Source organism: Brienomyrus brachyistius, unplaced genomic scaffold (assembly GCF_023856365.1).
Source record: "Brienomyrus brachyistius isolate T26 unplaced genomic scaffold, BBRACH_0.4 scaffold33, whole genome shotgun sequence".
NCBI lineage: Eukaryota > Metazoa > Chordata > Actinopteri > Osteoglossiformes > Mormyridae > Brienomyrus > Brienomyrus brachyistius.
This window is the reverse complement of record NW_026042308.1, coordinates 3520083-3547041: the sequence shown is the minus strand read 5'-3', so window position 1 is coordinate 3547041 and position 26959 is coordinate 3520083. Positions and strand designations below refer to the sequence as shown.

The 26959-nt window shown below is 52.1% G+C and overlaps 1 protein-coding gene across 2 annotated transcripts in view; it reads right to left on the bottom strand.

Moving 5' to 3' along the window:
* The window catches only part of LOC125721416 (NACHT, LRR and PYD domains-containing protein 12-like), an 80563-nt gene that overhangs the window by 37004 nt on the left and 16600 nt on the right, over window positions 1-26959 (bottom strand). Inside the window, exons 7-9 of one of the 2 annotated variants that reach the window (XM_048997309.1) lie at window positions 20048-20221; window positions 19453-19626; window positions 18709-18882 (exon numbers count right to left, since the gene is read on the bottom strand). In XM_048997309.1, the coding sequence (XP_048853266.1) occupies window positions 18709-18882; window positions 19453-19626; window positions 20048-20221 (522 nt within the window). The remainder of the gene's footprint in view (window positions 1-18708; window positions 18883-19452; window positions 19627-20047; window positions 20222-26959) is intronic. The other variant, XM_048997311.1, reaches the window with a different exon arrangement.

Genomic DNA, 26959 nt, shown 5'->3' with positions numbered 1-26959 from the left:
ACAGACACTCTCACGCACGTGTACCCTGCCGCAGACACTCTCACACACGCGTATTCTGTCACAGACACTCTCACACACACGTACCCTGCCGCAGACACTCTCATACATGCGTACCCTGCCGCAGACACTCTCACATACACGTACCCTGCCGCAGACACTCTCACACACACGTACCCTTTCACAGACACTCTCACGCACGTGTATCCTGTCGCAGACACTCACACAGACGCATACCCTGTCGCAGACACTCTCACACACACGTACCCTTTCACAGACACTCTCACACACGCGTACCCTGGCGCAGACACTCTCACACACACGTACCCTGTTGCAGACACTCTCACACACACGTACCCTTTCACAGACACTCTCACGCACGTGTATCCTGTCGCAGACACTCACACAGACGCATACCCTGTCGCAGACACTCTCACACACACGTACCCTTTCACAGACACTCTCACACACGCGTACCCTGGCGCAGACACTCTCACACACGCGTACCCTGTTAGACACTCTCACGCACGCGTACCCTGTCACAGACAATCTCACGCACGCGTACCGTCACAGACACTGTCACGCACACGTACCCTGTCACAGACACTCTCACACACGCGTACCCTGCCGCAGACACTCTCACGCACGTGTACCCTGTCGCAGACACTCTCACGCACGTGTACCCTGTCGCAGACACTCTCACAGACGCGTACCCTGTCGCAGACACTCTCACGCATGTGTACCATCACAGACATTCTCACGCACGTGTACCCTGTCGCAGACACTCTCACACACACGTACCCTGTCGCAGACACTCTCACGCACACGTACCCTGTCGCAGACACTCTCACGCACACGTACCGTCACAGACACTCTCACAGACGCGTACCCTGGCGCAGACACTCTCGCGCACGCGTACCGTCACTGACACTCTCACGCACGCGTACCCTGTCGCAGACACTCTCACGCACGCGTACCCTGCCGCAGACACACACGCGTATCCTGTCACAGACACTATCACACACACGTACCCTGTCGCAGACACTCTCACACACGCGTACCCTGGCGCAGACACTCTCACACACACGTACCCTGTCAGACACTCTCACGCACGCGTACCCTGTCGCAGACACTCTCACGCATGCGTACCGTCACAGACACTCTCATACACGCGTACCCTGTCACAGACACTCTCACACACGCGTAGCCTGTCACAGACACTCACACACGCGTACCCTGTCGCAGACACTCTCACACACGCGTATTCTGTCACAGACACTCTCACACACACGTACCCTGCCGCAGACACTCTCATACATGCGTACCCTGCCGCAGACACTCTCACATACACGTACCCTGCCGCAGACACTCTCACACACACGTACCCTTTCACAGACATTCTCACGCACGTGTACCCTGTCGCAGACACTCTCACAGACGCGTACCCTGTCGCAGACACTCTCACACACGCGTACCCTGTCGCAGACACTCTCACACACGCGTACCCTGGCGCAGACACTCTCACACACACGTACCCTGTCAGACACTCTCACGCACGCGTACCCTGCCGCAGACACACAAGCGTATCCTGTCGCAGACACTCTCACACATGCGTACCGTCACAGACACTCTCACGCACGTGTACCCTGACGCAGACACTCTCACGCATGCGTACCGTCACAGACACTCTCACGCACATGTACCCTGTCGCAGACACTCTCACAAACGCGTACCCTGTCGCAGACACTCTCACGCACGTGTACCATCACAGACACTCTCACGCACGTGTACCCTGTCGCAGACACTCTCATACACGCGTACCCTGTCAAAGACACTCTCACACACGCGTAGCCTGTCACAGACACTCTCACACACGCGTACCCTGCCGCAGACACTCTCACGCACGTGTACCCTGTCGCAGACACTCTCACGCACGTGTACCCTGTCGCAGACACTCACACAGACGCGTACCCTGTCGCAGACACTCTCACGCATGTGTACCATCACAGACACTCTCACGCACGTGTACCCTGCCGCAGACACTCTCACACACGCGTATTCTGTCACAGACACTCTCACACACACGTACCCTGCCGCAGACACTCTCATACATGCGTACCCTGCCGCAGACACTCTCACATACACGTACCCTGCCGCAGACACTCTCACACACACGTACCCTTTCACAGACACTCTCACGCACGTGTATCCTGTCGCAGACACTCACACAGACGCATACCCTGTCGCAGACACTCTCACACACACGTACCCTTTCACAGACACTCTCACACACGCGTACCCTGGCGCAGACACTCTCACACACACGTACCCTGTTGCAGACACTCTCACACACACGTACCCTTTCACAGACACTCTCACGCACGTGTATCCTGTCGCAGACACTCACACAGACGCATACCCTGTCGCAGACACTCTCACACACACGTACCCTTTCACAGACACTCTCACACACGCGTACCCTGGCGCAGACACTCTCACACACGCGTACCCTGTTAGACACTCTCACGCACGCGTACCCTGTCACAGACAATCTCACGCACGCGTACCGTCACAGACACTGTCACGCACACGTACCCTGTCACAGACACTCTCACACACGCGTACCCTGCCGCAGACACTCTCACGCACGTGTACCCTGTCGCAGACACTCTCACGCACGTGTACCCTGTCGCAGACACTCTCACAGACGCGTACCCTGTCGCAGACACTCTCACGCATGTGTACCATCACAGACATTCTCACGCACGTGTACCCTGTCGCAGACACTCTCACACACACGTACCCTGTCGCAGACACTCTCACGCACACGTACCCTGTCGCAGACACTCTCACGCACACGTACCGTCACAGACACTCTCACAGACGCGTACCCTTGCGCAGACACTCTCGCGCACGCGTACCGTCACTGACACTCTCACGCACGCGTACCCTGTCGCAGACACTCTCACGCACGCGTACCCTGCCGCAGACACACACGCGTATCCTGTCACAGACACTATCACACACACGTACCCTGTCGCAGACACTCTCACACACGCGTACCCTGGCGCAGACACTCTCACACACACGTACCCTGTCAGACACTCTCACGCACGCGTACCCTGTCGCAGACACTCTCACGCATGCGTACCGTCACAGACACTCTCATACACGCGTACCCTGTCACAGACACTCTCACACACGCGTAGCCTGTCACAGACACTCACACACGCGTACCCTGTCGCAGACACTCTCACACACGCGTATTCTGTCACAGACACTCTCACACACACGTACCCTGCCGCAGACACTCTCATACATGCGTACCCTGCCGCAGACACTCTCACATACACGTACCCTGCCGCAGACACTCTCACACACACGTACCCTTTCACAGACATTCTCACGCACGTGTACCCTGTCGCAGACACTCTCACAGACGCGTACCCTGTCGCAGACACTCTCACACACGCGTACCCTGTCGCAGACACTCTCACACACGCGTACCCTGGCGCAGACACTCTCACACACACGTACCCTGTCAGACACTCTCACGCACGCGTACCCTGTCGCAGACACTCTCACGCATGCGTACCGTCACAGACACTCTCATACACGCGTACCCTGTCACAGACACTCTCACACATGCGTAGCCTGTCACAGACACTCACACATGCGTAGCCTGTCACAGACACTCACACACGCGTACCCTGCCGCAGACACTCTCACACACGCGTACCCTGCCGCAGACACTCTCACACACGCGTATCCTGTCACAGACACTATCACACACACGTACCCTGTCGCAGACACTCTCACGCATGCGTACCGTCACAGACACTCTCACGCACGGGTACCCTGTCGCAGACACTCTCACAGACGCATACCCTGTCGCAGACACTCTCACACACACGTTCCCTTTCACAGACACTCTCACGCACGCGTACCCTGTCGCAGAAACTCTCACACAAGCGTACCCTGTCAGACACTCTTACGCACGCGTACCCTGTCGCAGACACTCTCATACACGCGTACCCTATCACAGACACTCTCACACACGCGTACCCTGCCGCAGACACTCTCACGCATGCGTACCGTCACAGACACTCTCACGCACGTGTACCCTGTCAGACACTCTCACGCATGCGTACCGTCACAGACACTCTCACGCACGTGTACCCTGTCGCAGACACTCTCACAGACGCGTACCCTGTTGCAGACACTCTCACGCATGTGTACCATCAAAGACACTCTCACGCACGAGTACCCTGTCGCAGACACTCTCATGCACGCGTACCCTGTCACAAACACTCTCACGCACGCGTAGCCTGTCACAGACACTCTCACACACGCGTACCCTGCCGCAGACACTCCCACACACGCGTATTCTGCCACAGACACTCTCACACACGCGTACCCTGCCGCAGACACTCTCACACACGCGTATTCTGCCGCAGACACTCTCACACACGCGTACCCTGCCGCAGACACTCTCACACACGCGTACCCTGCCGCAGACACTCTCACACACGCGTACCCTGCCGCAGACACTCTCACACACGCGTATTCTGTCACAGACACTCTCACACACACGTACCCTGCCACAGACACTCTCACACACGCATACCCTGTCGCAGACACACACGCATATCCTGTCACAGACACTATCACACACGCGTACCGTCACAGACACTCTCACGCACTTGTACCCTGTCGCAGACACTCTCACGCATGCGTACCGTCACAGACACTCTCACGCATGCGTACCGTCACAGACATTCTCACGCACGCGTACCCTGTCGCAGACACTCTCACAGACGCGTACCCTGTCGCAGACACTCTCACACACGCGTACCCTGTCGCAGACACTCTCACACACGCGTACCCTGGCGCAGACACTCTCACACACACGTACCCTGTCAGACACTCTCACGCACGCGTACCCTGTCGCAGACACTCTCACGCATGCGTACCGTCACAGACACTCTCATACACGCGTACCCTGTCACAGACACTCTCACACATGCGTAGCCTGTCACAGACACTCACACACGCGTACCCTGCCGCAGACACTCTCACACACGCGTATTCTGTCACAGACACTCTCACACACACGTACCCTGCCGCAGACACTCTCACATACACGTACCCTGCCGCAGACACTCTCACATACACGTACCCTGCCGCAGACACTCTCACACACACGTACCCTTTCACAGACACTCTCACGCACGTGTATCCTGTCGCAGACACTCTCACAGACGCATACCCTGTCGCAGACACTCTCACGCATGCGTACCGTCACAAACACTCTCACACACGCGTAGCCTGCCGCAGACACTCTCACACACGCGTATTCTGCCGCAGACACTCTAACACACGCGTACCCTGCCGCAGACACTCTCACACACGCGTATTCTGCCGCAGACACTCTCACACACGCGTACCCTGCCGCAGACACTCTCACACACGCGTACCCTGCCGCAGACACTCTCACACACGCGTACCCTGCCGCAGACACTCTCACACACGCGTATTCTGTCGCAGACACTCTCACACACGCGTACCCTGCCACAGACACTCTCACACACGCATACCCTGCCGCAGACACACACGCGTATCCTGTCACAGACACTATCACACACGCGTACCGTCACAGACACTCTCACGCACGTGTACCCTGTCGCAGACACTCTCACGCATGCGTACCGTCACAGACACTCTCACGCATGCGTACCGTCACAGACACTCTCACGCATGCGTACCGTCACAGACATTCTCACGCACGTGTACCCTGTCGCAGACACTCTCACAGACGCGTACCCTGTCGCAGACACTCTCACACACGCGTACCCTGTCGCAGACACTCTCACACACGCGTACCCTGGCGCAGACACTCTCACACACACGTACCCTGTAAGACACTCTCACGCACGCGTACCCTGTCGCAGACACTCTCACGCATGCGTACCGTCACAGACACTCTCATACACGCGTACCCTGTCACAGACACTCTCACACACGCGTAGCCTGTCACAGACACTCACACACGCATACCCTGCCGCAGACACTCTCACACACGCGTATTCTGTCACAGACACTCTCACACACACGTAGCCTGTCACAGACACTCTCACACACACGTACCCTGCCGCAGACACTCTCACGCACGTGTACCCTGTCGCAGACACTCTCACGCACGTGTACCCTGTCGCAGACACTCACACAGACGCGTACCCTGTCGCAGACACTCTCACGCATGTGTACCATCACAGACACTCTCACGCACGTGTACCCTGCCGCAGACACTCTCACACACGCGTATTCTGTCACAGACACTCTCACACACACGTACCCTGCCGCAGACACTCTCATACATGCGTACCCTGCCGCAGACACTCTCACATACACGTACCCTGCCGCAGACACTCTCACACACACGTACCCTTTCACAGACACTCTCACGCACGTGTATCCTGTCGCAGACACTCACACAGACGCATACCCTGTCGCAGACACTCTCACACACACGTACCCTTTCACAGACACTCTCACACACGCGTACCCTGGCGCAGACACTCTCACACACACGTACCCTGTCGCAGACACTCTCACACACACGTACCCTTTCACAGACACTCTCACACACGCGTACCCTGGCGCAGACACTCTCACACACACGTACCCTGTCGCAGACACTCTCACGCACGCGTACCCTGTCACAGACAATCTCACGCACGCGTACCGTCACAGACACTGTCACGCACACGTACCCTGTCACAGACACTCTCACACACGCGTACCCTGCCGCAGACACTCTCACGCACGTGTACCCTGTCGCAGACACTCTCACGCACGTGTACCCTGTCGCAGACACTCTCACAGACGCGTACCCTGTCGCAGACACTCTCACGCATGTGTACCATCACAGACATTCTCACGCACGTGTACCCTGTCGCAGACACTCTCACACACACGTACCCTGTCGCAGACACTCTCACGCACACGTACCCTGTCGCAGACACTCTCACGCACACGTACCGTCACAGACACTCTCACAGACGCGTACCCTGGCGCAGACACTCTCACGCACGCGTACCCTGTCGCAGACACTCTCGCGCACGCGTACCGTCACTGACACTCTCACGCACGCGTACCCTGTCGCAGACACTCTCACGCACGCGTACCCTGCCGCAGACACACACGCGTATCCTGTCACAGACACTATCACACACACGTACCCTGTCGCAGACACTCTCACACACGCGTACCCTGGCGCAGACACTCTCACACACACGTACCCTGTCAGACACTCTCACGCACGCGTACCCTGTCGCAGACACTCTCACGCATGCGTACCGTCACAGACACTCTCATACACGCGTACCCTGTCACAGACACTCTCACACACGCGTAGCCTGTCACAGACACTCACACACGCGTACCCTGTCGCAGACACTCTCACACACGCATATTCTGTCACAGACACTCTCACACACACGTACCCTGCCGCAGACACTCTCATACATGCGTACCCTGCCGCAGACACTCTCACATACACGTACCCTGCCGCAGACACTCTCACACACACGTACCCTTTCACAGACATTCTCACGCACGTGTACCCTGTCGCAGACACTCTCACAGACGCGTACCCTGTCGCAGACACTCTCACACACGCGTACCCTGTCGCAGACACTCTCACACACGCGTACCCTGGCGCAGACACTCTCACACACACGTACCCTGTCAGACACTCTCACGCACGCGTATCCTGTCGCAGACACTCTCACGCATGCGTACCGTCACAGACACTCTCATACACGCGTACCCTGTCACAGACACTCTCACACATGCGTAGCCTGTCACAGACACTCACATATGCGTAGCCTGTCACAGACACTCACACACGCGTACCCTGCCGCAGACACTCTCACACACGCGTACCCTGCCGCAGACACTCTCACACACGCGTATCCTGTCACAGACACTATCACACACACGTACCCTGTCGCAGACACTCTCACGCATGCGTACCGTCACAGACACGCTCACGCACGGGTACCCTGTCGCAGACACTCTCACAGACGCATACCCTGTCGCAGACACTCTCACACACACGTACCCTTTCACAGACACTCTCACGCACGCGTACCCTGTCGCAGAAACTCTCACACAAGCGTACCCTGTCAGACACTCTTACGCACGCGTACCCTGTCGCAGACACTCTCATACACGCGTACCCTATCACAGACACTCTCACACACGCGTACCCTGCCGCAGACACTCTCACGCATGCGTACCGTCACAGACACTCTCACGCACGTGTACCCTGTCAGACACTCTCACGCATGCGTACCGTCACAGACACTCTCACGCACGTGTACCCTGTCGCAGACACTCTCACAGACGCGTACCCTGTTGCAGACACTCTCACGCATGTGTACCATCAAAGACACTCTCACGCACGAGTACCCTGTCGCAGACACTCTCATGCACGCGTACCCTGTCACAAACACTCTCACGCACGCGTAGCCTGTCACAGACACTCTCACACACGCGTACCCTGCCGCAGACACTCCCACACACGCGTATTCTGCCACAGACACTCTCACACACGCGTACCCTGCCGCAGACACTCTCACACACGCGTATTCTGCCGCAGACACTCTCACACACGCGTACCCTGCCGCAGACACTCTCACACACGCGTACCCTGCCGCAGACACTCTCACACACGCGTACCCTGCCGCAGACACTCTCACACACGCGTATTCTGTCACAGACACTCTCACACACGCGTACCCTGTCGCAGACACTCTCACGCACGCGTACCCTGCCGCAGACACACACGCGTATCCTGTCACAGACACTCTCACACACGCATACCCTGCCGCAGACACTCTCACACACGCGTACCCTGCTGCAGACACACACGCGTATCCTGTCACAGACACTATCACACACGCGTACCCTGGCGCAGACACTCTCACACACGCGTACCCTGTCAGACACTCTCACGCACGCGTACCCTGTCGCAGACACTCTCACGCATGCGTACCGTCACAGACACTCTCACGCACGCGTACCCTGTCGCAGACACTCTCACAGACGCATACCCTGTCGCAGACACTCTCACACACGCGTACCCTTTCACAGACACTCTTATACACGCATACCCTGCCGCAGACACTCTCACAGACGCATACCCTGTCGCAGACACTCTCACACACACGTACCCTTTCACAGACACTCTCACACACGCGTACCCTGGCGCAGACACTCTCACACACGCGTACCCTGTCAGACACTCTCACGCACGCGTACCCTGTCGCAGACACTCTCACGCATGCGTACCGTCACAGACACTCTCACGCACGCGTACCCTGTCGCAGACACTCTCACGCACGCGTACCCTGTCACAGACACTCTCCCGCACGCGTATCCTGTCACAGACACTCTCACACACGCGTATCCTGTCACAGACACTCTCACACACGCGTACCCTGCCGCAGACACACACGCGTATCCTGTCGCAGACACCATCACACACACGTACCCTGTCGCAGACACTCTCACACACGCGTACCATGGCGCAGACACTCTCACACACACGTACCCTGTCAGACACTCTCACGCACGCGTACCCTGTCGCAGACACTCTCACGCATGCGTACCGTCACAGACACTCTCACACACGCGTACCCTGTCACAGACACTCTCACACACGCGTATCCTGTCACAGACACTCTCACACACGCGTACCCAGGCGCAGACACTCTCACACACGCGTACCCTGCCGCAGAGACTCTCACACACACGTACCCTGTAACAGACACGCTCACACACACGTTCCCTGTCACAGACACTCTCACACACGCGTATCCTGTCACAGACACTCTCACACACGCGTACCCTGCCGCAGACACTCTCACACACGCGTACCCTGTCGCAGACACTCTCACACACACATAGCCTGTCACAGACACTCTCACACACGCGTATCCTGTCACAGACACTCTCACACACGCGTACCCAGGCGCAGACACTCTCACACACGCGTACCCTGCCGCAGACACACACGCGTACCCTGTCACAGACACTCTCACACACGCGTAGCCTGTCACAGACACTGTCACACACGCGTATTCTGTCACAGACACTCTCACACACACGTACCCTGCCACAGACACTCTCACACACGCATACCCTGCCGCAGACACTCTCACACACGCGTACCCTGCTGCAGACACACACGCGTATCCTGTCACAGACACTATCACACACGCGTACCCTGGCGCAGACACTCTCACACACGCGTACCCTGTCAGACACTCTCACGCACGCGTACCCTGTCGCAGACACTCTCACGCATGCGTACCGTCACAGACACTCTCACGCACGCGTACCCTGTCGCAGACACTCTCACAGACGCATACCCTGTCGCAGACACTCTCACACACGCGTACCCTTTCACAGACACTCTTATACACGCATACCCTGCCGCAGACACTCTCACAGACGCATACCCTGTCGCAGACACTCTCACACACACGTACCCTTTCACAGACACTCTCACACACGCGTACCCTGGCGCAGACACTCTCACACACACATAGCCTGTCACAGACACTCTCACACACGCGTACCCTGTCACAGACACTCTCACACACGCGTACCCAGGCGCAGACACTCTCACACACGCGTACCCTGCCGCAGACACACACGCGTACCCTGTCACAGACACTCTCACACACGCGTAGCCTGTCACAGACACTCTCACACACGCGTACCCTGCCGCAGACACTCTCACACACGCGTATTCTGCCACAGACACTCTCATACACACGTACCCTGCCGCATACACTCTCACACACGCGTACCCTGCCGCAGACACTCTCACACACGCGTATTCTGTCACAGACACTCTCACACACACGTACCCTGCCACAGACACTCTCATACACGCACACCCTGCCGCAGACACTCTCACACACGCGTACCCTGCTGCAGACACACACGCGTATCCTGTCACAGACACTATCACACACGCGTACCCTGGCGTAGACACTCTCACACACGCGTACCCTGTCAGACACTCTCACGCACGCGTACCCTGTCGCAGACACTCTCACACATGCGTACCGTCACAGACACTCTCACGCACGCGTACCCTGTCGCAGACACTCTCACACACGCGTTCCCTTTCACAGACACTCTTATACACGCATACCCTGCCGCAGACACTCTCACAGACGCATACCCTGTCGCAGACACTCTCACACACACGTACCCTTTCACAGACACTCTCACACACGCGTACCCTGGCGCAGACACTCTCACACACGCGTACCCTGTCAGACACTCTCACGCACGCGTACCCTGTCGCAGACACTCTCACGCACGCGTACCGTCACAGACACTCTCACGCACGTGTACCCTGTCGCAGACACTCTCACGCACGCGTACCCTGTCACAGACACTCTCACACACGCGTATCCTGTCACAGACACTCTCACACACGCGTATCCTGTCACAGACTCTCTCACACGCGTACCCTGGCGCAGACACTCTCACACACGCGTACCCTGCCGCAGACACACACGCGTATCCTGTCACAGACACCATCACACACACGTACCCTGTCGCAGACACTCTCACACACGCGTACCCTGGCGCAGACACTCTCACGCATGCGTACCGTCACAGACACTCTCATACACGCGTACCCTGTCACAGACACTCTCACACACGCGAAGCCTGTGACAGACACTCACACACGCGTACCCTGCCGCAGACACTCTCACATACACGTACCCTGCCGCAGACACTCTCACACACACGTACCCTGCCCCAGACACTCTCACACACACGTACGCTGCCACAGACACTCTGACACACACGTACCCTGCCACAGACACTCTCACACACACGTACCCTGCCGCAGACACTCTCACACACACGTACGCTGCCACAGACACTCTCACACACACGTATCCTGCCACAGACACTCTCACACACACGTATCCTGCCGCAGACACTCTCACACACGCGTACCCTGCCACAGACACTCTCACACACGCCTGTACTGCCACAGACACTCTCAAACACACGTACCCTGTCACAGACACTCTCACACACACGTACCCTGCCACAGACAGTCTCACACACGCGTATCCTGCCACAGACACTCTCATACACGCATACCCTGCCGCAGACACTCTCACACACGCGTACCCTGCCGCAGACACACACGCGTATCCTGTCAAAGACACTATCACACACGCGTACCCTGGCGCAGACACTCTCACGCACGCGTACCCTGTCGCAGACACTCTCACGCATGCGTACCGTCACAGACACTCTCACGCACGTGTACCCTGTCGCAGACACTCTCACACACACGTACCCTGTCGCAGACACTCTCACACCACACGCGTACCCTGTCAGACACTCTCACGCACGCGTACCCTGTCGCAGACACTCTCACGCATGCGTACCGTCACAGACACTCTCACGCACGTGTACCCTGTCGCAGACACTCTCATACACGCATACCCTGCCGCAGACACTCTCACACACGCGTACCCTGCCGCAGACACACACGCGTATCCTGTCAAAGACACTATCACACACGCGTACCCTGCCGCAGACACACACGCGTATCCTGTCACAGACACTATCACACACGCGTACCCTGGCGCAGACACTCTCACGCACGCGTACCCTGTCGCAGACACTCTCACGCATGCGTACCGTCACAGACACTCTCACGCACGTGTACCCTGTCACAAACACTCTCACACACACGTACCCTGCCACAGACACTCTCACACACACGTACCCTGCCGCAGACACTCTCACACACACGTACGCTGCCACAGACACTCTCACACACACGTATCCTGCCACAGACACTCTCACACACACGTATCCTGCCGCAGACACTCTCACACACGCGTACCCTGCCACAGACACTCTCACATACGCCTGTACTGCCACAGACACTCTCAAACACACGTACCCTGTCACAGACACTCTCACACACGCGTATCCTGCCGCAGACACTCTCACACACACGTATCCTGCCACAGACACTCTCACACACACGTATCCTGCCGCAGACACTCTCACACACGCGTACCCTGCCACAGACACTCTCACACACGCCTGTACTGCCACAGACACTCTCAAACACACGTACCCTGTCACAGACACTCTCACACACACGTACCCTGCCACAGACAGTCTCACACACGCGTATCCTGCCACAGACACTCTCATACACGCATACCCTGCCGCAGACACTCTCACACACGCGTACCCTGCCGCAGACACACACGCGTATCCTGTCAAAGACACTATCACACACGCGTACCCTGGCGCAGACACTCTCACGCACGCGTACCCTGTCGCAGACACTCTCACGCATGCGTACCGTCACAGACACTCTCACACACGTGTACCCTGTCACAGACACTCTCACACACACGTACCCTGTCGCAGACACTCTCACACCACACGCGTACCCTGTCAGACACTCTCACGCACGCGTACCCTGTCGCAGACACTCTCACGCATGCGTACCGTCACAGACACTCTCACGCACGTGTACCCTGTCGCAGACACTCTCACACACGCGTACCCTGTCACAGACACTCTCACACACGCGTATCCTGTCACAGACACTCTCACACACGCGTACCCTGGCGCAGACACTCTCACACACGCGTACCCTGCCGCAGACACACACGCGTATCCTGTCACAGACACTATCACACACACGTACCCTGGCGCAGACACTCTCACGCACGCGTACCCTGTCGCAGACACTCTCACGCATGCGTACCGTCACAGACACTCTCACGCACGTGTACCCTGTCACAGACACTCTCACACACACGTACCCTGCCAAAGACACTCTCACACACACGTACCCTGCCGCAGACACTCTCACACACACATACGCTGCCACAGACACTCTCACACACACGTATCCTGCCACAGACACTCTCACACACACGTATCCTGCCGCAGACACTCTCACACACGCGTACCCTGCCACAGACACTCTCACACACGCCTGTACTGCCACAGACACTCTCAAACACACGTACCCTGTCACAGACACTCTCACACACGCGTATTCTGCCGCAGACACTCTCACACACGCGTGCCCTGCCGCAGACACACAGCAAATGAGAAACGGGACCAAACTGTTTGTTTGTTATAAGCGAAATTCCATTATATGTGAGTCCTCTATATCGGATGCTTTTTCTGCAGGTTCTTAAAGGCGCATGGCCAGCGGACCTCATCTGTTATAGACGATATTCCGTTATAAGCGAGTCCGTTATAACAGGATTATACTGCACCCCCAACTCCACCTAGCAGACATACCTATGAGGGGATTGAGGTATGGATTGATTCTGATCGTGTTTGGACTAAACACCCCGGGATTCAAATACATCGTCCACCGTCATTCACCTACATTATTGTTGTGCCACAGGTGAATTGCACAAACGTGTTTTTTCACTGATCACTTATAGAACTTGTTTCTCACAGAAAGAGCTAGAACACCTATCTTGCCTTTCCCAGCGGAAAGGGAGGCTTATCTTTTCTCTCCCAGGGGAAAAGGGAAAGCCTTGCCCAAAATGCTTCGTAACCGCAATCGCAAGCAGCCTCATCTGGACAGGAATTGGAGAAGAAAGAGCACATTCCCTGAAGGGACTGGTGAGCCTGGCCAGCTCGCCCCCTGCCCGCACGCGTACTGCTCCAGATTTAGTATAAAGGAAGGGGGAGAGCTCAGCACTGACCGGAGATCAGCCGTGGGATAGAGCGCGCATCGCCCGGCACTTCTCAGGAATCACGTGTTGGTCTCCTGCCAGGACTGAAAGGGGCTCCCCAGTCCGTGTGCGAAGGTGGGTGATTATAGCACATCTGAGTGTAGATGGCTTGTGGCTACTTTTTCATTTTATTAATTAGTGGGATTACCTATCATCCATCCATCCATCCATTTTCCAAACCACTTATCGTACTGGGTTTGCGGGGGGTCCGGAGCCTATCCCGGAAGCAATGGGCATCAAGCAGGGAACAACCCCCGCATTCCTATGGGCAATTTAGCAAGTCCAATTAGCCTCAGCATGTTTTTGGACTGTGGGGGGAAACCGGAGTACCCGGAGGAAACCCCACGACGACATGGGGAGAACATGCAAACTCCACACACGTGACCCAGGCGGAGACTCGAACCCGAGTGCTAACTACTGCACCACCATCCTGCCCCCGATTACCTATCAATACTTATGAAATATATCATAATTTTGTGTATATTTTAAGAAATATTTCTGAATGGACCAAAGCGAACCTGTTTGTTCCTTCAGCAGCCCTATATCCCCCTCTCACATTAAAACAATATTCTAGGTGGGGTCTTACCAAGGAATTGTATAATATTAGCATCACCTCATTTAACTTAAACTCCACACACCTAGCATCCTATTGGCCTTTTTAATTGCTTCCCCACACTGGCGAGAGTGGGACATGGAAGCATCAACATTCACACCGAGGTCTTTCTCATAATCAGCTACCTTTATTTCAGTGGAACACTTAAAAAATCTGTACTTTATATTTCTGCTCCCTGCATGGATTACCTTACATTTATCTACGTTAAATTTAATCTGCCAGGTTTCAACCCAGTCGCTAATTAAATCAAGATCCCGCTGTAGCCTCTCCGCTGCTAGATCAGTATTTGCTACATCATCCACCTTGGTGTCGTCTGCAAATTTAACTAATTTACTGTATGTATTGTTGCCAATATCATTAATGTAAAATAGGAACAATAGTGGTCCTAAAATTGAACCCTGCGGTACCCCACTATGACCGCAGGCCCACTGTGACATTGTGCCTCTAATAACTACCTGCTGCTTCCTGTCTGTTAACCAGTTTTCAATCCAAGTTTCTACAGTTCCTAAAATCCCTGCAGCTTTGAGCTTAAGCAAGAGCTGTTTGAGGGGGACAACATCAAAGGCCTTCTGCAAATCTAAGTACATTTTGTGACCAATTTCTCTTTTTGCTTCCTCAAAGAACTCAAGTAGATTAGTTGAACAGGATCTACTTCTCCTAAATCCATGTTGGCTACCCCTCAGAATGTTCTTTGCATCCAGGTAATATACCATTTTCACTTAGATTACAGCTTCCATTACTTTTCTAGTTATGCAAGTTAAAGTAATTGGCCTATAGTTTGCTGGATTACATCTATCCCCTTTTTTGAATATGGGTGTTATATTAGCATACTTCCAATCATAAGGTATCACACGTGCAAATAAGGATTTCGGAAACATTAAAGTTAAAGGTTGGTTAATAATATCCCTCATCTATTTTAAAACTATAGGTAAGATGCCATCAGGACCCTGTGATTTATTTATTTTGAGCTTAGCCAGGCTTTGTACCACATCAGCCTCAGTTATACATACATGCCCTCCGCAATTATTGGCACCCCTTTGTACAAGGGGTAAGAAAAAATCCACCTTCTGGTGAAATTGCTTCATCTAACACGGAAAAAATGAGAAAAATCCAACCTTTAATTAAAATCAATTTATTTGAAGAAAAATCAAATCCTTCAAGAAATAATTATTTTTAACAAAAACACATGAGCCACGATTATTGGCAGCCCTGCAAATTATAGTGAACACAATGTAACTGAAGCATGTTTCCCATGTAAATTATACATATTTGAGTTGATTGAAGTGAATTAGAACCTTCAAGCTGTAATCCATGACTTCCTGAGTAACTGGGGTACAAACATGAAGAGACACAGAGGCCAAATTCCCTTAGTCATCCATCAACATGGGAAAGATAAGAGACACACAGACCAAATGAGGGAGAAGTGTGCTGACCTTCATAAGTCAGGGAATGGGTATTAAAAAATAGCTACTCGCCTTAAAATGCCCATTTCTACTGTTAGGGCAATAATTAAAAAGTGGACATCAACTGGAACTGTTAGAAATCTGCCTGAAAGAGGACCCAAGTTTATTTTGTCCCCACAAACAGTGAGGAGGATCGTAAGAGAGACAAAAAATCCCCAAGGATGACTGTTAGTCAATTACCAGACAAAGTAAAATCTTGGGGTTACCACGTCTACAAAAAACCATCAGATGCCCCCTTCATGCTAACAGACGTTTTGAAAGTTATGACAGAAAGAAGCTTTTTCTGTCAGTTACTTAAAATGTTAGTGCCAGGAGTTTGCAAAACATTATACAACTTTGACTGGAATCAAATTCAACTGACTGATGAAACAAAGATGGAGCTTTTTGGCAATAAACATTCAAGGTGGGTTTAGCTTAAAAATAAGGATGGTTATAATGAAATTAACCTTATCCCAACTGTAAAATATGGTGGAGGTTCTGTGATGTTGTGAGGCTGTTTTTCCTCCAAAAACCCTGGAAACCTTGTTAGGGTACATGGCACTAAGGGGTCCATGAAATACCAGGACATTTTATATCAAAATTTGGCTGCTGTTGCCAGGAAACAAAAACTGGGCCTTCATTGGATCTTCCAGCAGGACGGTGATCCTAAGCACATGTCCAAATCAACATAAAAATGGTCAGCTGACCGCAGAATCAAGCTTCTGCCATGGCCATCTCAGTCCCCTGACCTGAACCCCACTGAAAACCTGTGGGCTGAGCTGAAGAGGAGAGTGCACAAGAGAGGGCCGAGGACCCTGGGTGATCTGGAGAGATTCTGTAAAGAGGAATGGTCTCAGATGCCCTGCTCTGTATTCTCCAACCTTATAAAATGTTATAGGAGACTCAGTGCTGTTATACTGGCAAAGGGAGGCTGTACAGAGTATTAAAAGCAGGGCTGCCAATAATCGTGGCACATGTGTTTTTGTTGAAAATAATTATTTCTTGATGAAGGATTTGTTTTTCTTTGAATAAATTTATTTCAATGAAAGGTTGGATTTTTCTCATTTTTTCGGTGTAAGATGAAGCTGCTTCGCTGTGATTTTTGTCTAACACTTTTTTCAAATCTTTACAAGGGGGCCAATAATTGTGGCGGGACTGTATATTGTTTATATACGACACTGTATTTGTACTAAATGGTGGTAAGTTAAGCATGTCCTCTACTGTCAACACCCGTGTAAAATAATCATTAGACTCATTAACTATATCAGTTTTCATTTTCAATTATAAGGCCTTTACTATCCTGCAGATGTGTAATTTCAGCTTTTAGAGCTCTTTTGGAGTTAAAATATTGGAAGAAACTTTTAATGTCATCCTTAACCTCCAATGCAATCTTCCTTTCGACATTCCACTTACTGTAGCGAGTCTAATGTTATTTTTTAAGTCAACCTGTAGACTTAGATACTCCTGCTTTATTTTGAAATCACTAGCTATGTTCCATCTTATTATCTCCAGCGTACAGTGTGAAATACCCAGTAATACTCACCTCACTACCCACAGTTTACAGTGTGGAATACCCAGTAAGACTGACCTCAGTAACTCCAGTTTACAGTGTGGAATACCCAGTAAGACTGACCTCAGTAACTCCAGTTTACAGTGTGGAATACCCAGTAAGACTGACCTCAGTATCTCCAGTTTGCAGTGTGGAATACCCAGTCAGACTGACCTCAGTATCTCCGGTTTACAGTGTGGAATACCCAGTCAGACTGACCTCAGTAACTCCAGTTTACAGTGTGGAATACCCAGTCAGACTGACCTCAGTATCTCCAGTTTACAGTGTAAGTCCCCCAGTCCAGCAGAGAGCAGCTTCACTCCTGAGTCCTGCAGGTCATTGTCACTCAGGTCGAGCTCTCTCAGGGGTGAGGAGTTTGATCTGAGAGCTGAAGCCAGTGCCTCACAGCATTTCTCTGTGATTTCACACCGGCCAACCCTTAAAAAAATTAAACACTTTTAAATCCACTTTTTACACTGCAGCACTGTATTCAAATGAGGAGAATAAGGGCCATGACATAATGGATTTTCAGAAAACAATTAAATTATTAAAAATCATTTTAACAATCATTCTGATTCTGTTTGGTGTCCATTATTTTTTTGTCCATAACACGTTAAAGTCAACATGTTTATCTGTAACAGTGCTGTTAACTTTGCTAACCAACACAAATGTTTTGCATGGATTACAGTATATGGTTGAATGGATGTTTCCTGCTTCACTGCTTAATTATTTCTAACATGGATCGAGGGCTGATAAGATTGTGGGATATAAGGAAGTAGGAGAAGAAAACAGAAGCTGTTTGTGTTTGTTTATTATGTAACAGCTGAAAGGCATTGTGGGTTTTCTTGGTGTCCCGTTACTTTTGTGCAAAATGCATATTCCGTACTCACTGCAGCTTCTCCAGTTTACAGCTGTGATCCACACTATAGGAGAAGCAGAATGACATGACTCTTCTTCACATACATGCATAAGTATGTGTAGCGTGTCAGACACACACTCTGTACTCACTTCAGCTTCTCCAGTTTACAGCTGAGATCCTCCAGTACAGCAGAGAGCAGCTTCACTCCTGAGTCTCCTGGGTGATTGTAGCTCAGGTCCAGCTCTCTCAGGTGTGAGGGGTTTAACTTCAGAGCTGAAGCCAGGGAAGAACAGCCTTCTTCTGTGACTCTACAGCCTGACAGCCTGCAGAGAAAGACAGAAACTCCCCAGTAAATAATATCACCTCACCATTATAATTATTAAATAAATGTGATGCTCTAATAAATAATTCAAGAATTACAGTTTAGTGTCTAAGACAAGGCAGGACCCCTCCTCTCTTTCCCTTAACTAATTGCTCACTGTCTACTCTTTATAGTGTGGAATACACTGTAATACTTACCTCAGTATCTCCAGTTTGCGGTCTGGAATACCCCACAATACTGGCCTCAGTATCCCCAGTTTACAGTGTGGAATATCCAGTAATACTGGCCTCAGTATCTCCAGTTTGCGGAGTGGAATATCCAGTAATACTGGCCTCAGTTTCCCCAGTTTACAGTGTGGAATACCTAGTAGTACTGACCTCAGTATCTCCAGTTTAGAGTGTAGAATACCCAGTAATACTGACCTCAATATCTCCAGTTTACAGTGTAAATCCCCTAGTGCAGCAGAGAGCAGCTTCACTCCTGAATCCTTCAGGTTATTGTCACTCAGGTCCAGCTCTCTCAGGGGTGAAGAGTTTGATCTTAGAGCTGAAGTCAGCACTTCACAGTGTTTATCTATGAGATCACAGCTGTTCAGCCTGAAACAGAAAACACTTTAAGACACAGACATATACACATCCTACACATTAATAAAATACAAAGCATTACAATAAGCATTTGTTTTTAGTATAATTAGAAGCAGAGCTTACACTTCAAAATGAATTATAGTCTGCAGAGTGTTCTGTGCGTCCTGACAATCTGCTGCAGTCATATGATCACTAATTGGGAGTCAGTGCATCTTTGCTCAAAACTAGAGGTAAAAACATTAAGTACAAGCTACAGTAAAAAATCACAGAATATACAGGAATATATAGGAACACATCAACAGCAAGATGGACGTGAACCTCCCATAACAGTCAGACCAGTGCTTCCAGTGCAGTCCTTAGCCATCTTTCTGTCAGGTGTCCCTACACTCGACACGTATCACTGAAAGGAGGAGATGTGAACATTCCCAGCAGCTAATGCAGCAGCAACTGGCACTTGGATTCCTGATCCCATGAGTAAAATCCTTTTTCTCCCTGTATTGTTATACCTGGGAACATGTCAAATCACCAATTACGTCTGGGTGATATGACGATATTATCGGTAATGAGCGTAATCAGACAAGTATCCCGGTGTCGATATCTGACAGTGACTAACCAGCGATTATCGTCTTTGCTGGGGAAACGCGCTTAGGCTACATACAAAGCAAGATAACAGAAGGATTCATGATTTGCTTTCAGTTCAGCTTTCTAGCCAAAGATTCTGAAGCAGTTAAAAAGAAACATTGCACAGAATTTCACAAGCATTGTCCCTTGCAGTAACCATGCGTTCGCCATTCTTGTAAGTTCAGTATTGTCACATCACCAACTTCTATCTCTGAGTCAGCAGCCAGAATGTCAGTCATTCAAGTGCAGCTTTCTGGTGGGAATTTTGAGCTTCCCAACTCAGTTTTTCGTGTCTGAGTCTCAGGCACGGCTTTAAGTGTGTCCCTGACCCGCCGTCTCGGTGGAGGACTGTCTGCTCGCGGTCGGTGAAGTAGTTGGAGCCGCTAATGTTGTTTCAGCTTCCCGAATGAACAAAGCTATTGTGATCTTTTTAAAAGACGTTTCCATGGTTGATGACCTCATAGAAAGTGGTCTGAACATTAAAGATGAATTCGTACAGATATTGCCTTTATCAAGCCCGTCAAAAAAAGTTGTTTTATCCAATGTTCCCCCATTTATTAGAAATGAACTACTGTCCAACATTCTGGGCGCTATGGGAAGTTGGTGACCCCGATTAGGATGATTCCTGTCTTTTAGGCGGCAAACATTTATGATTCTTAACGCGCCGCAGAAGGTCCTGGACGTGTGTTAAGATCACAGTGGAGGGGAAAGTTTATATCATTTTTATCAGCTCCAAGAGTGTGAAGTATTTTGCGTGCGGTGGTTTTGGGCATGTGTGGCAGGCCTGCCCGCGAGGGGACCCACACGGGGGAGCGCGAGGAGGGGCGTGAGGCCCCGGCGCTGGTGCGGGGCGCCGAGCACCACGGGGGCACCGATACTGTAGTAACAGACTTGGACTCAGACCGTGGGGACCGGGAGGACGAGCCCCCCCCGGCCGTAGTCACTGCCCCCCGCTCCCGAGCCACGCCGGGATGCCGGGCTGGCAGAGGAGCCCGGCCCGGATGCAGCAGGGCCTGCTGGCGGCGGCGCGGTGAGTGACTCCGCTCCCGCTGAGACAGCGGGCTGACAGAGGAGCCCGGCCCGGACGCAGCAGGGCCCGCTGGCGGCAGCGCGGTGAGTGACTCCGCTCCCACTGAGACAGCGGGCTGACAGAGGAGCCCGGCCCGGACGCAGCAGGGCCTGCTGGCGGCAGCGCGGTAAGTGACTCCGCTCCTGCTGAGCCCGGCACTGACCCACCTGTAGACACACCGCAGCGGAACATCCCGAGCCTGAGCTGGACCTGCACTTACTGGATTCTGATAAAGATTATGAGGACGTAGAAAGTTTGGCTGATGACTTGGACTCACAGGCCTCCATAGACTCCAGCACCCCTCTAGGTAGGACCAAGGTTTACTCTCTTGAGCAGATCTGTTTCTTTCTGGACAGCACTAAAGGCCAGAGAAAACCTAAGATAGAGTCCTATTTCCCTGATTGGAAACTGTTCTTAGCTTCATATACGATGGCGATGAGGAAATGTACTTTGGACGAGCTTGATAAACAGAAGCGGTGCAAATTAAAGAAGCTGATGAGCACAGGACATTGACGTTTTGGACTTGTTTAAGACCCTGGTGGAGTCACGTGTTCATGTGGACTTTCTATTTCATCAGATGATGGACAATTTGGCTGTTTGTCGGAAAAAATGGGTTTTCGACAAGGGACCTGTGATGATTTCTGCTGATGCAGTTTTGGTTGTTGCCTGGTGATTCACGCTGAGTTATTGTTCGGGCTGTGATTAGGATTGGTTGCTAACTGTTTAATAAAGGTGGTTAAAAGTAAAAAAAAAAAAAGCCTCTCCAGCCGGGTTTTAGGAATAATGAGTAAATTACTGCTGGATGATCTGACTGATCTGCCTGGGACATACCTTACAGTCATGTTACTGAGGCAGGACAGAGCAAACCACGTAAATATTTACAAATTAGCAAATGAACTTTAAAATCAATCCTAGAAGTTAGAGGAAGCCAGTGCAGGAATGTGAGAGCAGGTGAGATGTGATCCCTGTGACTGGTGCGTGTTAACACTCCGCCAGCGGCATTCTGGGCCCGTTGTAGATGTGATCCCTGTGACTGGTGAGTTAACACTCCACCAGCGGCATTCTGAGCTCGTTGTAGATGTGATCCCTGTGCCTGGTGCGTGTTAACACTCCGCCAGCGACATTCTGGGCTCGTTGTAGATGTGATCCCTGTGACTGGTGCGTGTTAACACTCCGCCTGCGGCATCTTGGGGCCGTTGTAGATGTGATCCCTGTGCCTGGTGCGTGTTAACACTCCGCCAGTGGCATTCTGAGCTCGTTGTAGATGTGATCCCTGTGACTGGTGCGTGTTAACACTCCGCCTGCGGCATCTTGGGGCCGTTGTAGATGTGATCCCTGTGCCTGGTGCGTGTTAACACTCCACCAGCGGCATTCTGGGCTCGTTGTAGATGTGATCCCTGTGACTGGTGCGTGTTAACACTCCGCCGGCGGCATTCTGGGCCCGTTGTAGATGTGATCCCTGTGACTGGTGCATGTTAACGCTCCGCCACCGGCATTCTGGCCCCGTTGTAGATGTGATCCCTGTGACTGGTGCATGTTAACGCTCCGCCACCGGCATTCTGGGCCCGTTGTAGATGTGATCCCTGTGACTGGTGCGTGTTAACACTCCGCCAGCGGCATTCTGGGCCCGTTGTAGATGTGATCCCTGTGACTGGTGCGTGTTAACACTCCGCCAGCGGCATTCTGGGCCCGTTGTAGATGTGATCCCTGTGACCGGTGCGTGTTAACACTCCCCCAGCGGCATTCTGAACTCGTTGTAGATGTGATCCCTGTGACTGGTGAGTGTTAACACTCCGCCAGCGGCATCTTGGGGCCGTTGTAGATGTGATCCCTGTGACTGGTGCGTGTTAACACTCCGCCAGCGGCATTCTGGGCCCGTTGTAGATGTGATCCCTGTGACTGGTGCGTGTTAACACTCCGCCATCGGAATTCTGGGCCCGTTGTAGATGTGATCCCTGTGACTGGTGCGTGTTAACACTCCGCCATCGGAATTCTGGGCCCGTTGTAGATGTGATCCCTGTGACTGGTGCGTGTTAACACTCCGCCAGCGGCATTCTGGGCCCGTTGTAGATGTGATCCCTGTGACTGGTGCGTGTTAACACTCCGCCAGCGGCATTCTGGGCCCGTTGTAGATGTGATCCCTGTGACTGGTGCGTGTTAACACTCCGCCAGCGGCATTCTGGGCCGGTTGTAGATGTGATCCCTGTGACTGGTGCGTGTTAACACTCCGCCAGCGGCATTCTGGGCCCGTTGTAGATGTGATCCCTGTGACTGGTGTGTGTTAACACTCCGCCAGCGGCATTCTGGGCCCGTTGTAGATGTGATCCCTGTGACCGGTGCGTGTTAACACTCCCCCAGCGGCATTCTGAACTCGTTGTAGATGTGATCCCTGTGACTGGTGAGTGTTAACACTCCGCCAGCGGCATCTTGGGGCCGTTGTAGATGTGATCCCTGTGACTGGTGCGTGTTAACACTCCGCCAGTGGCATTCTGGGCCCGTTGTAGATGTGATCCCTGTGACTGGTGCATGTTAAGGCTCCGCCAGCGGCATTCTGAGCTCGTTGTAGATGTGATCCCTGTGACTGGTGCATGTTAAGACTCCGCCAGCGGCATTCTGGGCCCGTTGTAGATGTGATCCCTGTGACTGGTGAGTGTTAACACTCCACCAGCGGCATTCTGGGCCCGTTGTAGATGTGATCCCTGTGCCTGGTGCGTGTTAAAACTCCGTCAGCGGCATTCTGGGCCCGTTGTAGATGTGATCCCTGTGACTGGTGCGTGTTAACACTCCACCAGCGGTATTCTGGGCCCGTTGTAGATGTGAAACAGACAAGAGGGCATTAATCTATTCTACTAGATACAAAAGCCGGTTTTATTTAATACTGCTAAGACCCCCTCCACTCTGCAAACAAGTAAACCAACTTCCTTTCTTTTTAACAACCTAAGCAGTTCTGTTAACCTGCTTTATGACTTTAGGGTCGTGTTCCCACCAACTGTGCTTGCTTTGCAGAACAGTATTTCCCTTTTAAGGTTACCCATTTTAAATCTGGTGTAGGATCACACATGCACATATCACAAAGCTTAAATTCCAGGTGGCCTGAGACAAGGCCTACCCTGGTACGAGAGGCACACATTGGCCTAGGCCTCAAAGGGGGTTCGTGACCTGCTTTGCACCCTTGCAAAACACCTCTGGGAACTCCTTCAAGACTATTGGAAAACCATTTCAGGTGACTACCTCTTGAAGCTCATCGAGAGAATGCCAAGAGTAATCAGAGCAAAGGGTGGCTATTTTGAAGAAACTAGAATATAAAACACGTTTTCAGTTATGTCACCTTTTTTTGTTAAGTACATAACTCCACATGTGTTCATTCATAGTTTTGATGCCTTCAGTGAGAATCTACCAATGGTCATGAAATGGTCATGAAAATAAAGACAACACATTGAATGAGAAGGTGTGTCCAAACGTTTGGCCTGTACTGTATATCTGTTAAGCCGGATGATGCATCACAGCTCTCGGTTAGCAGACTGTCGACTAGATATCCGGTGCTGGATGGCAAATAATTTCTTCATGTTAAACACAGAAAAACAGAAGCACCGTTAACTGGTCCGAAGGCGGCTTGAAATAAGTTTGACAACCTCAACCTTGGTGGTCTTCCTACTCAACCTAACACAGTGGTCAGAGATCTTGGTGTTCTGGTTGATTCAGATTTATGTTTCGATGCTCATATAAAAAGCATCACTAAAGCTGTGTTCTATCATGTACGGAACCTCGCCAAGCTTCGGAAGATGCTCTCCTTTCATGAAGCGGAAACACTAACACCTTTATAACTTCCAGGCTGGATACTGTAATGCCTTCCTTTCTGGGTGCCCATCTGGATCCTCACATAAACTTCATCTGGAACAAAATGCAGCAGCCAGAGTTCTTACAAACACTAATAAATGTGATTATATTAGCCCTGTTCTATGCTCCCTTCATTGGCTTCCAGTTAGGTCTCAGATTAACTACAAAATACTGCTATTGATTTATAAAACACTGAATGGCCTTGCACCAGAATACCTTAGTAACCTGCTGGCCTTATACAACCCTCCTCGCTTTCTTACATTATAAAGGGCAGGATATCTGTTAGTACCCAAGGCAGAAAGAGCTACGGCAGGCTGCAGAGCTTTCTCTTACAGAGCTCTTCAGCTGTGGAACAGTCTTCCACCGGATGTGTGGGATTCAGGCTGACTTTCAATATTCAAGTCTAGACTAAAAACACACCTGTTTAGTTTAGCTTATAGGGACTCTAGTTCTAGCTCTAGCTAACTGCTCACTCCCAGTCAGACCTATAGTGTGAGGTGTAGAGCTGGGTGGGGATCGGTGCCATTGGCTTTGGATAAACTGAACTGTCAGTCTGTCACTTTAGCTTCACACCCCCTTGTGGAATTGGAGTGCTGACATTCAGGGACTCCCCATGCCTGCGTTCCCACCTGCCTCTCCCTCCTACTTATGCTGCCATAGCCATATCTGCCGGAGCTTACATACTGCACTCACCTAACTGTTTGCACTGCCTTTAGTCTCCCCTACTTTGGCTAATTGCACATTTTATTTCCCCTACTCCCCCTGGCCTGTGCTGCCTGGAGACCCCGAATTTTAAGGATATCCTGCCTACCCTGCTGCCTATGACGTCTCCACTACCTGTAACGTCCTTCCGGCCTGCTCACCCTTCTGCCTGTGACATCTTCCCTGTTTACCCTGCTGCCGTACTACTGTTCGCCCCCCCATCTCCAGCACTTGCTGTCATCACCTCCCTGCCCCCCGCTTTGTGACTGAAATGTTAAAATTGGGATAATGTGAATTAGGACTTTGCCATCTTGATCATTTTACTTCCTCTGCTGCCCCCTGGAGGATGGGCTCCCCCTTTCAGTCTGGTTAGGGTTAGGGCTTCCTCTGCTGCCCCCTGGAGGATGGGCTCCCCCTTTCAGTCTGGTTCCTCCCAAGGATTCTTCTTTCTAGGGTAATTTTCCTTGCCACTGTCCCCTCTGACTTGCTCACTGGGGGCTTTGGGCAGGGATGCTGTAAAG